This window comes from Colobus angolensis, unplaced genomic scaffold, assembly GCF_000951035.1.
Source record: "Colobus angolensis palliatus isolate OR3802 unplaced genomic scaffold, Cang.pa_1.0 Scaffold137, whole genome shotgun sequence".
NCBI classification, from domain to species: Eukaryota; Metazoa; Chordata; class Mammalia; order Primates; family Cercopithecidae; genus Colobus; species Colobus angolensis.
In genome coordinates this window covers 6,265,798-6,290,083 of record NW_012114455.1, presented here as the reverse complement: position 1 = coordinate 6,290,083, position 24,286 = coordinate 6,265,798, and the positions used below count along the sequence as shown (strand labels likewise).

Here is a 24,286-nt window from a genome sequence, read left to right as displayed (position 1 = left end):
TAAACTTGCAGTTTTGCTCCTACCCTTGCCTACCCGCTGGTTCTTTTGTGCTCGCTCCGCTGGTCTTAGAAAAACAAATCAATACCTACTTTTCAGGACCATTTCATTGGAGAGATGGACAATAAATAAATAATTGGCCGGGTGTGGTTGTGCACACCTGTAGTCCCAGCTACTCTTAGCTTAAGCCCAGGAGGTCAAGGCTGCAGAGAGCTATGAGGGCACCATTGCTCTCCAGCCTGGACAACAGAGCAGGACTCTGTCTCTGAAAAAAATTAAAATAAAGAACAAATAATCATCTAGTGGCAATTGTGACAAGTGCCACAAAGAAAAAGTTCATGGCACTTATGACTGTATTAAAGGGCACACCTAGTGAGGAAATGGAATGTGAGATGGATAGAAACTTGGTAAATTCAAGAAACTGAAAGAAAGCCAAAGCATCCAAGCAATGAGTAGGAGTCAGATCATTCAGGGCCCATAAAGCTGTGTTAATAACATTAGACTTGACCCTAAGAATGGTGCACAACTGTAGAGTTCTATACAGGTGAATGACAGAATCTGATTTGCACTGATAAAAAATCGCTTCAGCATTTGAGTGCAGAAGACATCAGAGTAGAGGCAGGGAGGCGTCTTAGAGGTCATCACAGTTATCCAGATGAGGGACAAAGGAGTAGGGCTGAGGAGGGAGAGCGGTGGATGGAACTGAGGGAGCTGACAGAGCCAACAGGAGCTGCATGTGAGAGTGTGGAACTCAGAAGACCAGGCTTATCTAGAGATGCACCACCGGGAGTCGTCATCTTCAGAGAGTATTTGAAGGCATGAAAGTGGTCGAGATCTCCCAGAGGGAAGTAGAGTAGGAAGAAAAGGTGGTCTAGGATCAAAACCTAAGGAACTCTAACATTAAAGATTGGGCAGAAGAAAAAGATCCCTCACAGGACACTGAGGGAATGAATGGCCAGAGATGTGGGAGGCAAACCAGGAGAGTGTGGAGTCCCAGACGGCAGCAGAGCATTCCAAGAAAGAAGGAATGGTCAGTGGAGCTTAAAACTCCATCGTGGACAAGAGAGATGAAAGATGAGCGGCGTGGGCTTCCGGGTTGGTGAGTGCGCCTTGGGGAGGCGGTGGGACAGGAGAGGGAGTGGAAGTCCTGCCTCCCCCGACCCCGGCTCTCTGGGGATCTCTTCCATCTCATCCGGCTGCGCCTGAGTTGTAGTCTCCTGAGAATATGTTTAATTTCTTTCATTAATAAGACATGTAATGGCACTTTAAAATTTTCAAAATTCAGGAAAAAATCAAAACATTGCAAGCTAAGATTTTACAGTTGAAGACTTTTAGAGTATTGCTGTTAACTGAAGAATCTGAAAGAGACGGACTTAACAGAGAAGCAATCGCAATTAAGAGTTTATATTTTAAATATTACTTCCTGAATATGACTCCACTACTTGAGAAACTTCCCAGCTTAAAGATGTATACGAAGGCATTGGCTGTCCTTATTTTTAAATCTGTTAACATCACCTGCAAGTGTTCTATAAAATTGAGAATGTGATTTTCCTAACACGTAGTCATGTGTATCTGACTGAGTGAGCATTTTGTTTAAATACCATTCCTGAATAAGGATTAAAATATATCTACCATTATACATTTATGCTTCATGACCAAAGACAATGTCAAGTATTTTAATGTGGTTACATTTAGCCAAAATGGGAATTGCTGTTCAATGGGTATAAAGTTTCATTATGCAAGACGCATAAGTTCTACAGATTTGTTGTACAATATTGTCCTTAGTTAACAATACTGTATTGTGCACATAAATCTTTTCAAGTGGAAAGATCTCATGTTAAGTGTTCTTGCCAAAATAAAATGAGTTAATTTAACCTCTTTATAACTTTAATACATTCTAGTGATTCTAGATTTCCAGAAAGTAAAATAATCTGTGAAACTGCCCATACTCACCATTATTAACTATGCATTCTTTTTCTAGTGCTTGTATCAGCCACAAAGATTTTGAATAATTAGATATACCTTCTACTTTGAATAGATATAAGTTGATATTAAAAATAGAACATAAAAAAGACAAATAATATTCATAGGGGAAGGCAACATAATTATTGCCTGTAGCAAGAACTATTTCAGTAAAATGGTGACAGTGGAAGCCAAATTGGAGTGAAATACAGAGTGAATTAAAGGTAAGAATGTGGAGACAGCCATTTCTACAGACCCTGTTTCATTCCAGACTTATCCTGGGTTAGCTCTGGCTCACAATACATCCAGGGTCACCCTAATTTTCACCTCAGTTCCATGGGAAGAAAATGTCAGAAGATTGGAAGCAAAGCATCCTGGCTCTAGTCCAACCCCAAGACTAAGAGAAATGATTGGAGAAGTAAAAGCACTAAATCTAAGCTCATATGAATTGGGTCAATATTTTTTTAAACCTTGCAATATTAAGTTATCTCATAAAGTTCTATGTAGGTAATTTTCTAATAAGCTAGGAGTCAACTACAAGCTCAGAAAAATAGAGGTAACTTGATGCCAACAGAATTGGGGCAAAGAGGTGTGAAGGAAGCCAAGGGGAGCAAGGAAGGGGAATTAAAGAACCTGCCCAAAGACAGGATGTGATTAAGCAGAAGTAAAGCCATCACGACTGAGCAACAGGAGAGCCAGTGACACCTGGCCAGGCAGAAGCACTCAAGGTGAACAGGGGCATGAGAAACTTACACCATGTTGGGTATAAGTTATAGTGACAGAAGTCATGTTGGCTCGAGTCTGGGCTTTTAACCACATGCATACAGCCCCAAATATCTCTCGCCTCCCCTGTGAGCTATCATTAGTCTCATTTTACATGTGAAGACTTGCCTTGGACACACAGACAGTAAGTGGTAGAACCAAAATTCTGTCCCAGGCCACTTGACCCAGGGGCTGCAATGCCGTTCTGCAAGATGTGAGCCCGGCCAACCTCACTCCTTCCTGCTGTGACGAATCATTAATCAGAGGTGGAGACTGGACCTCTACAGACCCGGAAGTCAGAGCAATGTGCCGTTTTCCTGATCATATCATCTTCCACAGCTGGGGTCTCAGGGGGAGGCAACCCTTATGAGGTCACCAAATCACTCACTCAGCCCTGTTTCTACTCCTGATACAGCAGAAAATTCCTCAGCATAGCTCTCCTGCTGAAACATCTCTTTCCATCACCTGAAGATCATACCTTTTACAGGAACTGAGCACCTAAAACATCTCCAGAAACAAACCAGAAGTACCAGTTGGTGCAGAGAGAGAAAGTAGTTCCTTAACACCCACCCTACTTCCCCACTTGGTGTGGCACTTGGCCTTTAAGGCTTTTGAATCTTCCCACCTATTACAAAGTTTGCGCAGTGGAGAAGAACAAGGGAGGCGAGCGAGCATCCATCACGTGTAATTGCATAACATCTCTGACAGAAACCACTTGTGTCCTCATTCATTGATCAAACACTCACGATGACCCATGGGCTCTGACATGCAAACAGCAACCAGACTCCATGCAGACTGATGGATCAGGAAGTCAGCCCGAACTGGGTATGCATGTGCAGCTGGATTTGCACATTGTTGTGTGTCTGTGCGTGAAGCTGTGTGTGTATCCCTAAGAGACAGCTTGCAGATTCTCCAGCCTTGACTGCTTACTTCCTCTGATCTACCCTTCTGGGTATAGGTTGGTGCTTGAGAGAGCGGGACACAAGTATCTCATTCTGCTGAGTGTCAGGCAACATGAAGCATGATGTCTGGGAACCAGTTCAGTTTGTTTGCATCTTTATTTCAACTGAAGCTCTTCCGTTCCCACACACCCCAGGGATGAGGTTCTCGAGCGTTCCATGGGGCCTGCTGGAGCTATTTTCACGGTTGCTAAGCAATGCCAGGCCTGCTTCAAGCCTGGTGAGCTCACAGCTATGCTGGGGCGGTGTCTGCTGGTGATCTGGGTTTAGCATTATAACAAATGTAAAGAGAAAGGAAAGGTGTGTGGGCAAACAGCACACGTGAGAAGTGACGATGTGACGAAGGATGAGTCGATGTGGGACCTAGAGCCAGGAGAAGCAGTGAGCACCATGGGTAGCATCTACTCTTTCCAGGTATGAGCTATGCACCATGGCACACACGAGTTCATCTAACAGGGATGGCACAAAGGCAGGAGAGGCAGCTGCACGACAGCAGATGCTTGTCCTCTTGGTCACTGCTGTATGAGCTATGAGCTCATGCAGTGCCTGGCACATGGAAAGAACTGAGGAATTATCAATCAAGTAGATGAATCACAGTGTTTAAAAGCAGGAAAGAGCTGTAGCTGTCATCTAACCCAACTTTCTCATTTACTATATGAGGGAACCACTTGGAGAAACTCCCCAGATAAACCCTTCAGTCTAGTCCTTGTACACACCTAACACAAAAGGAGCCCACCAGAAGAACAGAAAAGTTGCAAAAAGAAGAGGGTAGTGGTATTTCAACACAGCCCTTCCCAAGGCACAGGATCTGGGCATCCACTGGTGACCAGGAAGACAAGATGGGAATCATGCCTGTCTGCCAAGGCTTGCCAGGGCCTCCCATCCCCACTGCTACCACCCTCTGCCCTGATACCTCGGGCCTGGGCTGCTGCCACAGGTGCTAGCTATTCGCCCAGCCTTCCTCCCTTGCTGTCTCTCTCCCAGACTGTTCTGATAACACAGTAGCACTGGTCCCTCTTCCAGCACCCAGCCCTTCCCATCGGCCTGTCTGGGCTCTGTCCCAGCCGCACCAGCCAGCGCTCCTCCTGCAGACTGTACACCACCGCCCCATGTTCCTCCAGCTTCATTTGCCCAGAGCCCCAACACCTGCTGCCCTTGCCAGACAAGACCTTCCTGCGCTGTCCACACACAGCTGATGCAGAGTTGACTGTGAGCCTTTGACAAGCACTCCTAGGTCTTCCCTCTGCGGTCATGACTTCCCTGAAGACTCTGCTCCCCCAGGGAGCCATCCATTTCCATTTTCGTCAGGCTGATCACTTTTGTCATTTGGATTTCTCAGGAAATTTTTTTTAATTGTGGCAAAAGAAATGTAACATAAAATTTGACATTTTTAACCATTTTAAGTGTACAGATCAGTGGCATTAAACACATGTACATGGTTGTGCAAACGTCACCACCATCCACCTGCAGAACCATTTCACCCTCCCACACTGAACTCTGTACTTATTAAACAACAGTTTTCCACACCTCCTTTCCTCCAACCCCACATATAATGGAATCATGCAATGCTTGTTCATTTGTGTCTGGCTTATTCCACTTAGCGTAACATCTTTAGGTTCCTCCAGGAGGTAGCATGTATCAGAATCTCACTGCCATTGGAGGCTGAGTAATACCCCATGTGTGTGCCCACCACACTCCGTTTACCCATTCATCCGTCAATGGGCATTCGGGTTGTTTCTGCCTTTTGGCTATTGTGAATAAAACGCTGCTATGAACATTGATGTATGAATACCTTCTGTAGTTTCTGCTTTCAATTCTTTCAGAAGTAGATTTGCTGGATCATGTGATAATTCTGTTTCAGTTTTTAAGGGCCTGCCATACGGTTTTCCATAGCACTGCCCCATGTTACATTCTGAGCAGCGATGCACAAGGGTTCTAACACCTCCATGTCCTCCATGTTACATTCTGAGCGGCGATGCACAAGGGTTCTAACACCTCCATGTCCTCCATGTTACATTCTGAGCGGTGATGCACAAGGGTTCTAACACCTCCATGTCCTCCATGTTACATTCTGAGCCGTGATGCACAAGGGTTCTAACACCTCCATGTCCTCCATGTTACATTCTGAGCGGTGATGCACAAGGGTTCTAACACCTCCATGTCCTCCATGTTACATTCTGAGCCGTGATGCACAAGGGTTCTAACATCCCCATGTCCTCCATGTTACATTCTGAGCAGCGATGCACAAGGGTTCTAACACCTCCATGTCCTCCATGTTACATTCTGAGCGGTGATGCACAAGGGTTCTAACATCTCCATGTCCTCCATGTTACATTCTGAGCCGCGATGCACAAGGGTTCTAACGTCCCCATGTCCTTGCCAATGCTTGTTTGTTTTGTTTTTATTTTTGATAATAGCTCTTCTAATGACTTTGTGTCATTGTGGTTTTGACTTGCATTTCCCTAATGATGAGTGATGCTGAACATCTGTTGATGTGCTTATTAGCCATCTGTATAATCTTTGGAGAAACGTCTACTCAAATCCTTTGTCTGTTTTTTAATTGGGTTGTTTTTGTCATTGAGTTGTAAGAGTTTTTTTTAAAATATTTTCTGGATATTAATCCCCTATCAGATGTATGATTTGCCTATTTTCCTCTATTCCATGGGGGAAGAGTGCCGCTTCACTCTGTTGACCATGTTCTTTGATGTGCAAAATTTATTAATTGTAATAAATTCAACTTACCTGTTTTTTTCTTTTGTTGACTATGCTTGTAGTTTCATACCTTTAAATATCATTGCCACATCCAATGTCATGAATCCTTTCCCGTATGTTCTTTTCTAAGAGTTTTTTATTTTTAGCTCTTACATTTAGGTCTTTGATCTATTTTGAATTAATTTGTGTATATGGTGTTAGGTAAGGGTCTAACTTCATTATTTTGCATGTATCCAGTGTTCCCGATATTATTTGTTGAGAAGACTTTTCTTTCCCCATTGAATGGTTTTGGTACCCTTGTTTAATGCCACTGATCATATATGCAAGAATTTATTTCTGAGCTCTCTATTCTATTCCATTGATATATATGTCTGTCTTTCTGCCACTTTCAATCTGTTTTGATTCCTATAGCTTTGTAGGAAGTTTTAAAATCAGAAGTATAAGTCCTCCAACTTTATTCTTATTTTTCAAGATTGTTTTGGCTATTTGGGGTCCCTTGAGATTCTTTATGAATTTTAGGGTAGATTTTTCCATTTGTGCAGAAAACATCATTGGTATTTTGATAGGAATTGCACTAAATCTGTGAATCCTTTGGGGTAGTGCCTGGGAAGTTTTGAAAACCTTTTCCTGTAGCTATTGTGTTTATGTATGAATGCCCTCTTTATCCAACTAGATGGCAAACTTCTGATCATAGGAACTGTGTCTTCTGTCTTTCCTGTCTCTCACTGCACAACACCAAAGGCACTAAGTCATAAACAAAATGAGGAATGATTATTCCTCTAACTAAATTTTTTCAAATGGGAAAAACTAGGAACTATCAGCTACTACCCATAAAATCTTCTAGCTTTAGATTTCTTCAAGCTTTCTAGTGAATGACTTAGAACTGATAAAGAAAATAAGAGGGATCACCAATCCCTGTCGTATCTGGAAGGCACCGACTCCCTTCCTGGAGCGCTACATACAGCTGATTCCATGACTGCTGGCCACACCAGGGAAGCCAACACCTCTTCCTTCCCTGATAATTCCAATCAGTGCTGCAGTTTGGACCTGACTGTTCGTAAGAAACCCAAACAGAAGGTAATACCTAGACTGGGGGAGCCTTCGCTGATACAACAATTGGCACACTGTGGGGTTGGCTGTAATTGTTGTATTTATCTACCATTTGGAGCTTGCTAGATATCAAGGGCTGAGTAATAAGTGGGCTTTCCATGCATCTTCTCAATGCTGGGGAACAGTCAGAGCCAAAGGTCATTGTAAAAAGGAGACAGATGTGGCATCCCATTCTCAAGTGAGTGGAAGACCTTCAAGAAAGAAGCCCAGGTGGCGAGCACCCATGTATTTCAACATGCAATGAAGCATGCTAGTTACATACCAAATCAAATTACTTACACATTAAACCAGTGTTGTCAGCTTGCATTGGCTTTGAGTATGGGTTCTCTCTGTGATACATCTATAGTAGCAGCCTTTAAAAAACCAACAATAGATCCCTTCTAAGGAGAAGTCTGCAGAGTTGAAAGTACACAGAGAAACAGTGGACCAGACTTGGTCCCAGCACACTCACCCACCACAACTGCCAGGCTTGGTTCCAGGAGTCAGGACCAGAAACTCTTCCTGCGCTGCGGCTCACACCCTGAGCTAGGCCCTCCAGGACCAGTGGAAATTCCTGGTGGGGAGTGTTGACAAGTTAATTATGAGTCTACACTGTCTGTGGTGACTGCGAAATTGCCCACAAGAATTGCATGGAGCCAGATGTTGCTGCAACGCTGAGTGATGTGTCAGATGTGCCAGACATCAGGACAGTGCCGACTTACTGCCACCGCAACCGGAGACTGAGGTTACACAGTAGTTTCCCTTGAATTAGTTGGCATCACATAGACCAAACAATTGATTGGTTGGATAGATTTTTACTTTTCCATGAGACATTTGTTCTTGTATAACCTAGGTGTTGAGATCCTAATGGAGCAAGGATAAACGTAGTGAGGTGTAGTCATCTATAAACCTGAGCTTCTGGAGACCGCAACTTGTGTTTCTACCATCTCTCCATTCAGCAGACCACCTCTTCCTCTCTTAGAGCTCCCTATTCCTTGCCAGCACTTCCTGAAGAACACAGACAGCCAAACCCTTATCCTCCCTCCAGCTCTGAGAACACTGTGTGTGCTCTTAATTTGGACTGATCTCCATGTAAATCAGGTCACTTGGATCACAGATAAGCTCTCATCTGATCAGAGACTGTACCTCTACGTTCAACCAGCCAAGAGGGCAAATATATGCTGAGAGAACCAGGGTGGATAGGGAATGAGTCCACTCAATCCAATCTCACTACTGTAAAGTAACTCATAGTGAATGCACTAGTAATACGGCTCTCTCGTGTCATTTTCAATAACCAGAGAAAATATTTACATCTTCGGGTCTTAAGTGCTTATTTGTCTCAGTGGTATGCATCCTAATCCTTCACTGTCTTCCTTGTGCCAAGAGTCTGAAGTGCAAACTCCTTCCTTCATGAGTCAAAGGCTTCCAAAGTGTTCCCTGGCCCACACTCTCCAGTCCAGCCTGGCTGGCTTCCTCACTGCCCTTCAAACATGCCTACACATTTCTGCTTTTGTGTCCTTGCAGGTCACATTCTCCTTGTTGTGCCCCCATGCCCACCACTACAAGTTCCTGCCAACTGCCCAGTCCTGGATTCAGCTCCAGGTGATCTAAGAAGGTTCCACTGACCGCCCTGGGTACTAAGGATCTGTTGCCATCTCTCCCACCTTTTCTAGATTTTTATTCTTTTACTGCTGTTATGGGTTGACTTGTGTCTTCCAAAATTTATATGTCAAAATCATAACCCCCGTACCTCTAAATGTGACCTTATTTGAAAATAGGGTCATTGCAGGTGTAATTAATGAAGTCAAAATGAAGTCACACTGGAGTGGCTGGGTCCCTAATCCACTACTACTGTTCTTACAAAAGTAGGAAATTTGGACAAAGAGTCACACACACAGGACAACACTATGCAAAGATGCAGGTGGAGATCAGGGTGATGCAGTGGAAGCCAAGGCAGACAGCCTGCGATTGCCAGCAAACCACCAGAAGCTAGGAGAGAGGCCTGAAGCAGGCTCCCCACACAGCCCTTGGTGGAAGCGAACCCTGCTGGCACTGAGACTTGGACTTTCAGCCTCCAGAGCTGTGAAGCAACAAGTTCTATAGCTTGAGCCACCTGGTTCATGGTGCTTGTAATGGCAGCCCTGGGAAACAAATCTAACCACTTATTAGTTATGTATTAAAATTAGATTTAATGGCCATTAAGGTCTCAATACATGCCTCATACAGACGTGGGTGCTTTACATGGTTTTTTCCTCATTTAATTTTTTTTTCTTTTGTTTTTGAGACAAGGTCTCACTCCATTGCCCAGGCTGGAGTGTAGTGGCGCAATCATGGCTCACTGCAACCTTGACCTCCCAGGGTCAGGTGATCCTCCCACCTGAGCCTCCTAAGTAGCTGGGACTACAGGCATGCACCACCATGTCTGGCTAATTTTTGTATTTTATTGTAGAGATGGTCTTGCCCTGTTGCCTAGGCTGGTCTTGAACTCTTGGGCTCAAGCAATCATACTGTCTCGGCCTCCCAAAGTGCTGGGATGACAGATGTGAGCCACCACACCTGACCCCTCATTTCATATTTAATATACTACAAGGTAATGGTAGCATTCCTGCTTTAAAGACAAAGCTAAGAGCGTAGGCCAAGTAAAAAGTTGAAACCAAGCATGCCACGCTAGGTATACTGCTTCATGCTGCCTCTCCCCTGTGCTGACCTGAAGGACTAGCTTTCCATGTGTATCTTCTCTCACAAGGTAGACTCAAGTTTCTTGGGGAGAGAGATAATATCTAACCCATGTCTGAGCCTACAAAATGGCTAAAATCAGACATTTTCTGTAGTACTTGATAAATATTTCTGTGACAAAACACATTCTGTGCATCATATCATTTTCATCATCCTAAGCATCCATTTTTATGTTTACATTATCTTCATGCATGTCCTAGTAGATTGGAGTAGGGGACTAGACAGCTGAGCTGAATTGCTCGGGCCTGTTTCCACCCTAGTGGCTCCTCTGTGGCCCCCTAGCAGCTTGGTATCACATGATAGACACTGCCTATGTCTTTGTGGCTTTTTCTAATCTTCATTCCCTGGGATTTGAGGAGCCTGGGAATCCAAGGACACTGCTCACCAGAGTTTCCAAGACCAGCAGCTTCTGTGGGCTCCAGGCCTCTGGCCTTGGGAATGAGTGAACACGGAGCCGTGGAGGCACCCAGCTGTGCTCTCAGGCAGCTTCCTTTCCTCGCCACAGCGGCCTTTGAAAGGTGCCTCCTTGCAGAAGCATCTGACAGGCCCCTGCACACAATGTGACCTTGTGTCCCTCCACTACAGTCGGACAGGGCCCCCCAGTCAGCCATGCTCCCTTCTATCTTCAAGGGTCGTCTTCTTATGTGTGTGGAAGCCAAGACTCTTCTGCCCAGCAGTCAGCTGGCACCAAAGCTGCAAAGAAAGGGGAGCCACTGCTCAGGAGAAGAGAATGTGGAGCTCCCAAGGGCATCCATGAGAGAAAAGAGGAAGGAAGAAAGACAGGGAGGCTGAGGAAGGGCAGACAGGCCCGTCCTCCAGGGTTTAACACACTGACATGTCCTCCAAATCTTGAGTAAATTCTACTAACATCCACAGTGTGGTTGATTTCTTATGGAAACTTGTAAAGAAGCCAAACTTTGTACCTAGCAGATAAGAGGCAAAAGAGAGAGAGTGCCTACCATGGAATTGAGGCAATAGCTATATCCAGGCAGCGCTATTTATTTAAAAGGTGAAATGAACTATTAAAAAAAGAGAGAGATATATAAGGAAGTAGGAGAACATATGCCAAAGGAGTCTGTAGAGTCAGGGAAGGCCTGTCCAAAGAAGTGGATATGAAGCTGAGGACTAAAGGGTAAGTAGGAATTACTCAAAGCAAAGGGTAGGGAAGAGTGTTCCAGAGAAGGGGATCAGCACATGCGAGGGCTCTGAGGCATGTGCTGGGGAAGGAGTCTCTAAAGAACTCAAATCCAAATGGGGGTCCAGAACTGCCTGTGTAAGCACCTACTACCCAGCAATACGGTATTTTTAGCGAAGATCACAATGATTTCAAAACAAAGCCAGGAATTACCCAGAGACAATAGGAAAAAGTATTTTTCTTTGAATTAAAGGAATATTATTTGAGGCTACGTAGAGGAAAATTAATAAAACTTACAGACTACACTGGAACAAGGACCCTTTTTATAGGTGTTTGCCTTCACACATGATTTCATCCCAGCAACTGATATTCCTCAGGTGAGTGCTAAATCTCAAGAACTTAAAAACACAGGCATGAAAGTCAAGAACTGAGAGGAATTGTCCTCTGGAGGAAATGGAGTCCCAGAGGGGAGAACTAACCTGCCCATGGTGGCAGAGCTAACTAGTAGGAAGATTGGAACTGGAATAGGAACGCAAGTGTCTTGACCACCGGCCTAGTGTCATGCTCCAAGAGACCACACTGCCTCCTTTGGGAGTGGAGAACTTGTATTGCCTTGGATTTATTTCAGACGCCAAAGCCTTGGCCAGTTTTCTTCCTTCTCAATTCTAGAATATATGAATTTTCTATTTTCTACCTATTCAATGCATGCAAGCTTTTCAGTACCAATGTATTCAAAAGGGAGTTACTGCTGTTGTAAGTAATTTTTAGGAGAAGAATTAAAATCAGAAGAAGAAAAGGAGATAAAATAACTTTCAGTTCAATACGTCAGCTTGAACATCATCAATCTACATTCTCTTCTGAAATGCTATTAAAATGGAAGTAGGAATTTTGAACTCACGAGAAGACAAAGAGAATGAGAGAAGACGGCAACAGACTGGAGACACAACCAAACTTTGGAAGATAGAAAATGGATGAATGAATGGGAACTGACTTATCAGAGGGGTGAAACTGCAGCACAGGAGACAAGAAGCAAGGCAATCTGGGTCACAGAACCTCAAAAGGGCTCAGAAACGGGTGGCACCCGGTGAACTGAAGGTGGAGAATAAAGTTCGAGAATGTGTTGAGAATCTGTATTAGGAGGAGTGAGAGGCCTCCCCCAGCCTTTTCCCTAACCTGCAGATCTGTTTCTTCTCAATATGGGCAGGAAATAGGGGAACAGGGAGGTTGTGGGCTTGGAGATACCATGCATGACAGAGGGCAGCGGGGACCATGCTCTGTGAAAGTGCGGGATGAAGAGAAAGTCTACGGGCTAAGAGTGGGCCGCCCAGCTCACACACCCCACCAAAACACTCAGGCCGGGAGAAGTCGGCTTGCACCCTAGTCAGGAGCTCCTCCCTGGATAAATGGACTGATCTGAAAGAAAAGACGTACCATCAGCTGCAGATGCCTACTGCTCCCCAACCAGAAGAATTTCACCATGAAACTCCCCAGTCACCAAACTGAGACCCCACACCAGAGCTGCCAGTGAGTTCTTCAGTGCCTCTCTCTAAAATAATAGTGGTCAGTTGAGGTCACTAAATATTTTATGAAAGTCTCTAGCATGAGGACAGAAACTAAAATAAACAGAAAAATTAAACACACACACACACACAACAGGGTCAGAAGGAGCAGAAAAAAACTTTACAAGTAAACTTTCTGAACATCCTCATACTGGTGAGAAGACCCAAGAACGGGATGTGATTAGAAGAAGGGCAGATTCAGAGAACAAGGGCTAGATCCTGGGGACTGAAAGTGCTAGAGAAAGTTAAAAATACAAAACCAAAAAGCCATTAAGGGATAGGAAGGTAAAGTGAAGAAAATTGTCTGGGGCCAAAAGTTAAAGAATAAAAAACACTAAAGGTAAGAAATTAGAAGGCAACTCTAGACAATGTTATGTCTAATTTACAGTAAGAAGGAACAGAGAAAATTGAAGGAAATAAATAATTAAAGAAAGAATATAAGAATTTTCCCTAAAAGTAAAGTGAATTTCTAGAATGCAAGAGGCCTCGAAGGATGAAAAAGATCCACCTAAAGACATGGAGCTATCAGATTTCACAGTGGGCAGGATAATAAGATGGTCCGGAAAGCGTCCAGAGAAAGATAAAAAAAATTAACATAGAATGACTTAGGAAATAGAATTGCATCCAACTTCCCAAGAGCAACAATAGAAGCTAAAACACAATGGAGCAATGCCTTCAAAATTAAGTGCAGAATTTTTTTCCAACCTAAAATTCTAAAGCCAGCCTTACTTTCAGTCGAGTGTGAGAATACAATATCGACCGCTTTGAAAATTTACCTCCCATCTACCCTTTCTCAAGAAGCTACTTCTTCACCAAAAAAGGGTCAGGGAGGGAAAGAATAAAATGAGAGAAAGAAAGGTACTATTGTCCTAGTCATTCAGGCTGCTATGATGAAATAACCTACTGAGTGGCTTATAAACAACAGTAATGTATTTCCCACACTTATGGGGACTGGAGGACCAAAATCAACGTGCTGGCAGATTCACTGTCTGGTGAGAGCCCACTTCTTGGTTTCTAGACGTGCTTTCTCACATGCCAGAAAGAGTGAAGGAGCTCTTTGGGGTTCCTTTTAGAAGGGCACTAATCCCATTCATGAGGGCCCCACCTGCATGACCTCATCACCTCCCAGAGGCCTCAGCTCCTGATATTATCACTATAAGGATATGTTTCAACATATTAATTTGGGGGAGACACAAACATTCAGTCTATACAGTAAGTGTTCAGGATTAAGGGGCTGGAATCAGAAGATGGGAAAGGTAATCCCTAGGATAATGGTGTAGCAGGTGCCGCAGGCGTGGGGAGCCAGTGGTGTGGTTCACAGCAAGAAGAGTAAGGAAATACAGAGATAAACACCCAGCAAAAATGCTGAGAGTTGGAATGACACCCTCGCAAGGGTAGGACTTAAGGAAGAGAAAAGGTGGAACATGGAATGGTTTTTTTGTTGTAAGTCTTGTAACACTGTTTGACACTTTATGCATTACTTTGGTTAATTTTTTTAAGTCGGGGGAGAACAGAAGGGAAAAGAAAAGGCATAATGAGAGTGAATCTTCAAATAGTGATACCCTGGGGATAAAGAAGTGAAGGGATGTTAGCTTGGAGCAGAAATGGAGCAGGGACAGGTGGGATAGTCAGGCAGGCAGGATGGGCTTTTGCACCAAGCGCAGAGTGAGCAAAATGAAGGCTATAAAGCCCCGGTCTAAGAAATACCTGCCCGGAAATCATGTGCAGCTTAACGTGGGCGACTGATTCATGCTTTTTCCATCCAAGTCTCTGTATCACTGGGATCTGGCAAGAGGAAGGCAGGCGAGGTGAAATCTGAAAGCCACAAGACATCAGAAAGGAGGAAGAAATGCAGCCAAGGCCTGTGGATGGTGCGTCACCTTCATACAAGCCTCATGACCTCACCACATCCCATCAGATCCACAACGAAGGTAGACCCTCAAGTCTGACAGCACGGTGACTGCTATTCAGAATAGCCCAAGTCATAGCAAATGTCATTGGCCTTTAGCAGACTGTCCTTATTTCAGTAATCTTTTATTTTTGAAACAGGGTCTCACTTTGTCACCCAGGCTGTAGTGTGGTGGTGTGATCCTAGCTCACTGCAGCCTCAATCTCCTAGGCCCAAGTGATCTTCCTACCACAACCTCCTGAGCAGCTGGGACCACAGGTGCTTGCCACCATGCCTGGCTACTTTTTTAAAACTTTTTGTAGAGATGGGGTCTTACTAGTTGCCCAGGCTGGTCCTGAACTTCTGGACTCAAGCACTCCTCCCGCCTCGGACCCCCAAAGTGCTGAGATTACCAGTGTGAGCCACCGTGCCCAGACTGAAGTTTTGTACAAAGGGTTTTCATACGTTTACTGTGATCTAAGTCTCCAACCAAGTTTTACCTTAAGATGTAACGTTTTTCCACTGCAAATTTACTTACCAATGTTTTTGTTTTTGTTTTTCAAAACAGAGTCTTGAGTACACGGTGTTATTTACACCTTCCTGCTTTGTTCTTTTTCCTACTGTCTCAAATGCCTTCTTCCTGCCTACCTCCGCTCTCATCTGACTAACCAGGACTCAGTATTAAGACTGCCCAAGCATCACCTTCCTCCAGGAGGCCTTCCTGGACCTCTCACCCTTCTTCTACTCCCGGTCCAAGGTGGATAAGATGACTTGCCTCTGTGCTCCCGTGCATTGTTCACAGTTCATGGTTATTCTTAACCCATGGAAACAGAGCTATCTGTGACCATCTGCCCCCAATACAGAACTATAAGTTTCAAAGATTAGCAGCTATATTTGATTACCTCTGTATCCCTAGCAGCTCACGTCACACCAGCACCAAAAGGAATAGCCTGGAGAGCAGTAACAGCAGGTGGCGGAAAGTCAAGAGCTGAAGAATCCATGTTGCTCCGTGAAAACAGGACAATTTAGACAAGGGGCTTCTCTCCGAGGCATATGGCTTGGCCAGCAGAGACCTGGCTGGAGTTAACTCCTCGGGCCTCCCGCTGCTGGGTGCCCTTGGGCAAGGTGTGAGCAGTGCAACCCTATGCACTGTCTTTGCTTCCCAGTTTTGTGACCTTGGTCAGGTTAGTTACATACTCACAATCTCAGCTTCCTCATCCGTAAAGTGCGGAGAACAATAAACTGTGCCTGGCAGGGATGTTGGAAAGATTATCAGAGGGAGTGCATGGCAAGTGCCTTTGCTGAGTGCCTGGCACGGAGGGAGGGTTCCAAAACTGGTAGAAGATATCGTGATTATTGCTTCTAACAAGATACCAGGAAACCACTGGAGGCTTTTAAGCCATATAATGACACTTTTGCCTTTGACAAAGGTTACTCTGACAGCAGGGTGCAGTATGAATTGAATGGGAGCAAGAGTGGAGGCAGAGAAAGGGCTATTCCCACAGGCTAGATGAGAGATAAGAGGGCCCAAAGCAGAGCAGAAGCAGGGCCAGAAACAAAACCTGTTTTCTGCACACCCCTTGGCCTTCTGTCTGCTGTTTGGCAAACCCACCTCCCCACAGAGCCTCCCTGCAGGAATCATCAGGAACCTGTGCTGAGAGCTGCTCTAAGGACCAGCGCCAAAGCAATTAAGCATGTAACAATGCATTAAAATGGAAGGCAGGCTGGAGGAGAGGATAAACACCATAGCCTTCCCCAGCAGACCCAGAAGGCCCTAACCTGCGTCCATAATCTCCCAGAAATGGCTGCAACCCAAATGTCCAAAGGAGAAGGTTTAAGTGAACCCCCATACAATGCACATGTACTCACAGACACACACATATATGTTTCTGAGATGGTGCCAAACTGAGGGAGCCCAGGCCAGCTGTCGGATGTTTTCCAAACTCCCACGACCAGAGTTCCCATACGCTTGAGTGCAGGTGGGAGTGGAATGCAGGGTAGGAGAGGAGGGTCCTTCACCCAATAAGCCTCTCTGTAGATACTGAGTTCACGTGTTCATTCCCAATTGGAAACACATGCGCTGTCAGGCCAGGCAGGAACCAGAAATCAACAACATATAAAAATATTGCCTTGCACAGACACTTTCACTCCATGATCTCGCCCCTCCTCCCCAGTCTCCCTTCACTTCTTTATTGGCAATGGGGCTTGCTGGGGAGAGACAGGCTCCTGTGCCCCATAAATAATAATATGAATGGAGACTGTACATATGGTTTGGGTCTCTATTTCTGAGTCATTCTGAATGCACCTGAAGTTGTAGCAGCCAAGGGAGAGATTTTCAGTGGCACACAAAGCCTACTTTGAGAAATGTGGAATGAAGGCTTCTCTTTCTTCTGGAAGGGAGATGACTCAGTGTTTTGTTTTTCTCATAGTGCCACAAGGTGATAGCACCATCTCAACACCTGTAGTCATAACTTGGAGGGAAATTCACCTCCAAAAGCATGTAGCTGCATATAGAATCTCAGAGCAAAAGTGTCTTTCAAGCAAGGGCTTTCAATCTAGAACCCCAAGATGGCATCAAAAGGTTCATGAGCATCTTCAAACTTTTACAGCGTAATGGGTTGCACCAGTGTGCACACATGTATTTTTGAGAAAGCCCACAGATTGTTGTCAAATTCCCAAAAAAACCCATTACTGAAAACGTTTAGAGCTACTGACTTTGCTGTGAACTAGCCCTGTGACCTCCATCCTCATCTGAAGCTTGAATTCTCTCTGTATAGTTTCATTCATGCAATAATCCAATTTATGCTTGAACTCCTCCAGTGATGAAAACCTGACAGAATAGCTCAGTAATTGAGAGCAGGGGTTTGGGAGGAGATGCTTCCATGCCCAGACCCTGGTGCCGACACTTTGTAACTTCATGACTTTGGGCCAATATTTCAGCCTCACTCATCCTTGGTTTCGTCTTCTATATAAATGGATTGTAATACCTCTTAGCTATTTTTGAGAAGATCAAATGAAATAATGCATGCAAACCTTTGAGCACACACAGGGGAGGTAGTAAGTGTACAGTAAAATGGTCACTGCTATTGCAGCATCGTCATTATTATTAGAGAGACAGGTCACTACTATTCTCAAAAAAAAAAAAAAAAACTCCTTTCTGTTTTTCCTTCATTGCAAAATTCTTCACCTTAATGTTGAACCAAAAACTACTTCCCTGTAGCTTGCAGTCAGTCATTGGTCTTTACTGGCACCTGGCGTGCAGAGCAAGCGACAGAGTTCAAAGCAGTCTGTCCTATCATTCATTAGCAGCATGCCAGGAACACTTGGATCCACAAATAATGTGTTCAAAAGGAAGGGAAAAATTAAAGATGGAGAACTTTAGACTCAGGATAACAAAACAGGTTTTTTGTTTGTTTCATGAAGACATTTTGACAATAAAGATATACAGTTTTAAGTGGACTGTTTTAAAATTTAAACATCACTGAGTAAATCCAGCATCTGTTCACATTTACCATTTATCAAAAGATCTTTCCCTGTGGCTCCTATCGGCACCAGCACTGTCATTAACACAGTGTTTTCACTAATTCTTCTAGACCCTTCTCTTCCACTGTTACCATAAATGAAGCCACTCAGACAAAGTCAGTGTGTTACACACGACACTTTATGTCCTCCCAGAGCACAGCCAGTTTCTGTTCCTGATCCGCTGTAAGCTCTGTGAGAGCAGGGGTAATGGCTGTCCTGTTTCCCTTCGAGTCTGTAACACCTCCCATAGTATCTGGCTCCTGTTAGGAACTTACTAGAGAGTTGTTGAATGAATGAATGAACCAGCTTACAAGCAACAGTAACGGGTGCAAAGTAAATCATGTCCTTTATTAATCCATAGTGCTATATCCAATTTAGGTAAGAAAAATGTGTGTTATAATTAAAATGAATTTAAGGACAGGTTTTGTATTTTCTCACTCCTGAAATCATTTGTTTTATCAGCTAAACGCCCACAGATCTTTAAGTCATTCATTTCATCATCTGCTTTTATATCCTTTCAGTCATTCTTGTTTTCTGCTGGGCATTGAAGACTAATAATTCCTAGATCCTAGAGATGTCAGGTCCACAGCTGAGAGCCATCAGCTACCCAATATATTCCCATTGTCCTTCTCTGGGAAGAGCCAGGGTGTCCTGAACTGCAGGGTTTGTTACCACCTTTAGGGAGCCAGAGGTTTAAAGGAGAAGACAATATTGAAGAGATACTGTAGACCACTAAGTTCTGTTCTTTCTGATACTTAAAAGGTCTTTAAGATTAGGTACCTGGAGCTATATAGTGTTAGAAGCAAAAATAGTACATGTGATTGAATCGTGTGATCTAGAAAGAAAATATTAATTCTCTAATCTTGGCAATTGTCTAGGATAACAAGACTGAAGCAATCCTGATTCTTCACACTCATTCTGGTCAGGGAACTGGTGGTGCTCTAGAAACCAAATCACCTTCAAAAATACTCTTATTAGTACTGATTAGGCTTAAAGTAATACACTGGGCAAAAAAAGAGCCTCTGCCCTCAGTGATCTATTAAGAAACAAGCACTTGGGCAGTTTTAAAATGATGATCTGAAATGACAATTTGAAAATAATACGGTGATAAAATAGGCAGCTAGCAAAAGAAATTTGCACTGCCAAAAATTTATTTAAAAGTTCAGCCTCGATGGGAAGCAAAGACATGAAAACTAAAACTTCAGTAAGACACAATTTTGGGGGTAATTAAAATCTGTAAAGATTCCAGAGGAAGCAAGGATGCAGTGCTGGTGACCACCGCGAGAAGCAGGCATTCCCGGCTGTGGCTGATGGAAGGAAAAGCAGACCAGTGGAGCCTTTCCAGAGAGCAATTTGGCAGCCTATTGCAAAAACCTTAATATGCACACCCTTTGACACAGCACTCGCACTTGTAGAAATATATCCTTAGGAAATTATTGGAGACGTACATAAAGACATACATATGTGCAAAAATATTCATTGCAGCATAATTCATAATAAAAAGTAGGAAACTTTTAAATATCTGATGTTAGGGGATTTATTAAACTTCAATATATCCATATGATTGAATATTATACCTAAAATACTTGTAGGTCACAAAAGAATTTTTACCAGGAAAATGTTTGCAATTTATTGCTAAGTGCAAACCCTAAAGGAAGAAAAGAAGCTTTCAATGCAGAAATTCAACAATACACCACCCTCCTGAGTTAGTTAACTCCTAGTTTCTTTTAAATCTTAATTCGTTCATCCTCATCTCCTACGAGGTCAGTTCTCTTTATGTTATGTCCTCAGAGCTCCATGGCCTCGCCTTCTTAGCATTTCTCAACTATGTAAATAAAGTTGTAACTTGCATTTACTTGTGTGACTCTTTGATTAATGTCTGACTCTCCAACTAGACTATAGTTGAATGAGGGTAGGGTCTGTTCCTGGCACAGGATAAATGCTCAATATATTCTGAATGACACCAGGTTACTTAAAAATCTATATGTACGTGTACACACACAAAAGTGATGGGAATAATATTTCCACTGTTGATATTTTAATAACAAAGTTCCTAGGACTAGTAGGGTGGCGAGTGATGTTTTTTCTTCCAGGTCTTCTGAACTGAGTACGCTGTAGCACTTCAGTCACTTTAAAAATAATAAATGCTATGGGAAAAATAAGTTTGCTAAATCAGTATCATGAGTGATGTATATCTTCAGAGGATCTTCCTTGAGCATTTAGGAATGCCTGGTCCCCTGAACACATGCAAGCAGGGCTGGGTAGGGGGTGGGAATCGTATCTGGTGGGATCGCAGGGCTGGGTAGAGGGTGGGAACTGTATCTGGTAGGGTCTAGTATGTATGGAATCTTGAAGGAGGAACATGGAAGCTTTTGTCAGAGTTGGGAGAGACAGAGAAGACAGGGGCTGGGGCTCCAGGGTGCAGGGCAGAATGAGTAGGGGAACATCTGTACTGCCATTGCTCATTGCTGGAGTGAAAGGGGTCTGCCTAGAAGTGCTGGGAAGTGACACTGGAGAGGAAGGTGATGGAGAGACACGTGGGCCAGTATGGAGCCTGTAGTCAAAGGAGAAATCACTGGGGGTGGTGACATCCTTTGTTTAAGTTTAAAGAGGTCACTCTGACTGCCCTGCAGAAAGTGAACTGCAGGGGAATGGATCCGGACACAGCAGGGTCCATTTTGAGGCTGTTTCTATTATCTGGGCAGAAAAAAAATGAGGATCTGATATAAAACTTTGGCTGTAGGGATAGACAAGAAAAGACTGTTCAAGAGCTTCTGAGAAAAGAGAAACAGTAGAAAGAGTCAACAACTACATTCGATTTCTATCTTGGGTGACTATACGGATGGTTGTGCCATCAAATGAGATAGAGAATTTCAGGTGTATTTTAGAGGATGAGGAGCTCCACTTCAGGCAGGTTGAATTTGAATCGCAGAAGAAACATGTGGGCTAGAAATTTAGACTTGAGCATCATCCACATATAAGTGATGGTTAAAACCTTGCAGGTGGATTAAATCACCCCAGAGGGGATAAGGATAAGAAGAGAAGTTGGTCATGAATGAGAACGTATGACATATCAGTATTTAAGGGGCAGGCAAAGGCAAGGAACTGTATAAGGGAAAGAGAAGCCATGTCAGATGTATGGAACAAAAGACAAGGGAATAGAAATTTTGCAAAGGAAGAGTGATGAGGATGAGCAAATGCAGCAGGATTTCAGTAAAAAATAGCACTGAAAAGAGTCCTGGAAAGAGTTGGAAGTTAGAAGGTGAGCATTGACAGAAATTTCCATAGATGTACCTAGAAGCCAAGCTGCAGTGGTTTGAAGAATGAATGCATTATGCAGAATGAGATCTGTGACCTTTCTTCATTAGTAAAAGGAAAAGAGATTCGCAGGTATCACCCTGACTGGGGGAAGACAGGGTGAAGGCAAGAGTCTCAAGCCAAAGCGAGAGGTATATGGGTTGAAAATAAAGGGAGAGTAAAGCAATATAAAATGAAGCCCCAAAGAAATCAGGAGGGAACTGGGCAAGGACACAACCTGTGGGTTAGCCTGCACTGAAGGAGGGGGGCTTCATCTCTGCCTTGCAAACCAGTGTGCCACCAGACTGTGGTCAGTGTATGAGATGCAATTATGCATATTACAGTTGCCAATATCTGCTAGGCACAATGCTGAATGAAAAGGTTTGCAAGGCTGCAGTTTATACATCAGCAACTCTGTACAATGTCCTGTAAATAAGAAGTGATAGACCACGCATAGTGTCAATCTAGCACAAAAGAAGAATCACGTATTTCCTTAAACATGCTAGAGCTTTCAAGAGTATGTCAAAGAGTGGAGTTAGGGCAGTGAATACTCAAACAGTAACACCATGCTAATGGAAGACAGTGGATAGGTGATCATTAGAGATTTTTTTTTATACACACTGAGACATTGCTTTTCTAATAAAGTCATTCCCCTATACTTATTTGCTGGTGTTATAGACACGTTCGAGTCTTTTAACTTAATGGTGTGTGGAGAGCACAAAAAGGTTGAGAAAGCACTCCTTGCTCTCTGAGGCTGGAAGAAAGTTAATGAAGACAGGAATGGATACAGATGAGTTTATAGGTAACGGAGGACCATGTCTAATCTCTAATGGTGAGGGCTAATTCAACCTCTTGACTAATCTAATTTTTCCATGTAAATCCCACAAAAATAAAGGTGAGTTTGGTGATGATAAAGGACACGGACCGCTTAACAGTTAATTCAGGAAGGTTCACCATAATGCCTTACCCAAGTGCAGTGAGACTCCCCCAACTGCAGCACAGTTCCTTGCATTCTTTTAATTTCCAGTGTGCGTATCTTCTACACAAAATAGTTCAGCTCCACAGACATTCATGGCAGCGCTATTCACAATAGCAAAGACATGGAATCAACCTAGGTGCCCATTAACAGCAGATTGGAAAAAGAAAATGTGGTACATATACACCATAGTGTACTACACAGCCATTAAAAAGGATGAAATTATGTACTGTGCAGCAGCATGGATGCAACTGGAGGCCATTATTCCAAGCAATTAACACAGGAACAGAAAACCAAATACCGCATCTTCTCACTTATAAGCGAGAGCTAAATATTGGGTACACATGGATATAAAGATGGAAACAATAGACACTGGGGACTACTAGAGGTGGAGAGAGAGAGCACAAGGGCTAAGAAACTGACTTTTGGGTACTGTGCTCACTACCTGGTGATGGGATCATTTGTACCCCAGACCTCAGTGCCACACAATAGCCCCTTGCAATAAACCTGCACAAGTACCCTCTGAATCTAAAACAAAAGTTGAAATTATTTTAAATAGTTCTGTTCTTAAATATATTCTGTCTGCAATAGACATTTATCAGGTACTTCCTGTTTTCCAGCGTTTGACTTTAATTGGGGGGTCCACATAAAAAATTTCTGATCTTTGGAACAAATGTATTGATTCTAGAAAATCGTGTCCCTTATTCATTAATGTATCAACCCTTTATTAAAAATGCTAAGATGTGAGCTCAGTTGCGTCACTTCACTTTGGTCTAGTGTTCCTCAGTTCCAAGACCATTCTCTTTCCCCACTGCACATTATCTACCACCTTTATTATTTAGGAATAATATTTAAACCAATGCATTTTTTATTTTCCTTAAATGATTGTGCTCTTAAGCTTCCCACTTACAGAATCAATTGCTTTTGAAGACAGGCAAGTGTCTATCTGCTAGAACAAAGACGCAATGAGTGCCAAGGATGACTTTCTTGGGTTCTCAGCTGGACAACAGACTTTGTTGAAAGAAGAAAGATTCTCTCTAAATTCTGAACGCTCCCTGTAAGTATCAAAAACCAAATGTGGTCAGCTCGGGTCATAGAGGATTGCAAAACACCTTAATGTGCAGACCACACAGGCATCCGGACAGTTTGCTTCATGGGTTTCATCCATCAGGAGACCAATGCTTACCCAAGTCTTGGCCTCAGGGTGGGGCAGGTACATGGCAAAAGAATACAGGCCCTGGATGGACCGAGTGGGAAGCTGAAAGCAAGAAGGAGACTGAGCCCCATTTCCAACTGGGACTCTAGGATGTGAAGGTCTCACTACCCCAAGACATACATAGTTAAACGGCAGCATGAGGTGTGGGTTTAGAAAGGGGCCGATGGACTGACATAGCCCCCTTTCCTTTTCCTCTACTGTTTCCTTTCTCTTTTCCTCATGATTCTCCACACCTATGCCTGCTGGCTAGGGAGATATTCAGAATTTCTAGTGAGCTCCAGGAGAAAATATGTAATTTATCTATCCTCAAGGCTTCTCTTATTCAGGCCCTGCTATAACTGCTTCAAGTTTCCCGAATTATTCCTTATTTGACATGATTTTCTCAACAGTCACCATCCCTCTCCCTTTGACCAGAATCCGGTTATCAACACCTCCTTTATATAGACTCGAATATGATCTTTAGATGGGGTACTAGC

General features: G+C 43.5%; 1 protein-coding gene across 1 annotated transcript in view; it reads right to left on the bottom strand.

Annotated features, from left to right (window-relative positions):
* Nucleotides 1-210: 210 nt before the first annotated feature.
* The window catches only part of LOC105506546 (chromosome unknown open reading frame, human C11orf44), a 38,815-nt gene continuing 14,739 nt past the window's right edge, over nucleotides 211-24,286 (bottom strand). The window contains 3 exon segments of the mRNA XM_011934736.1: nucleotides 211-262; nucleotides 1,107-1,153; nucleotides 1,155-1,214. Coding sequence (XP_011790126.1) covers nucleotides 211-262; nucleotides 1,107-1,153; nucleotides 1,155-1,214 — 159 coding nt within the window.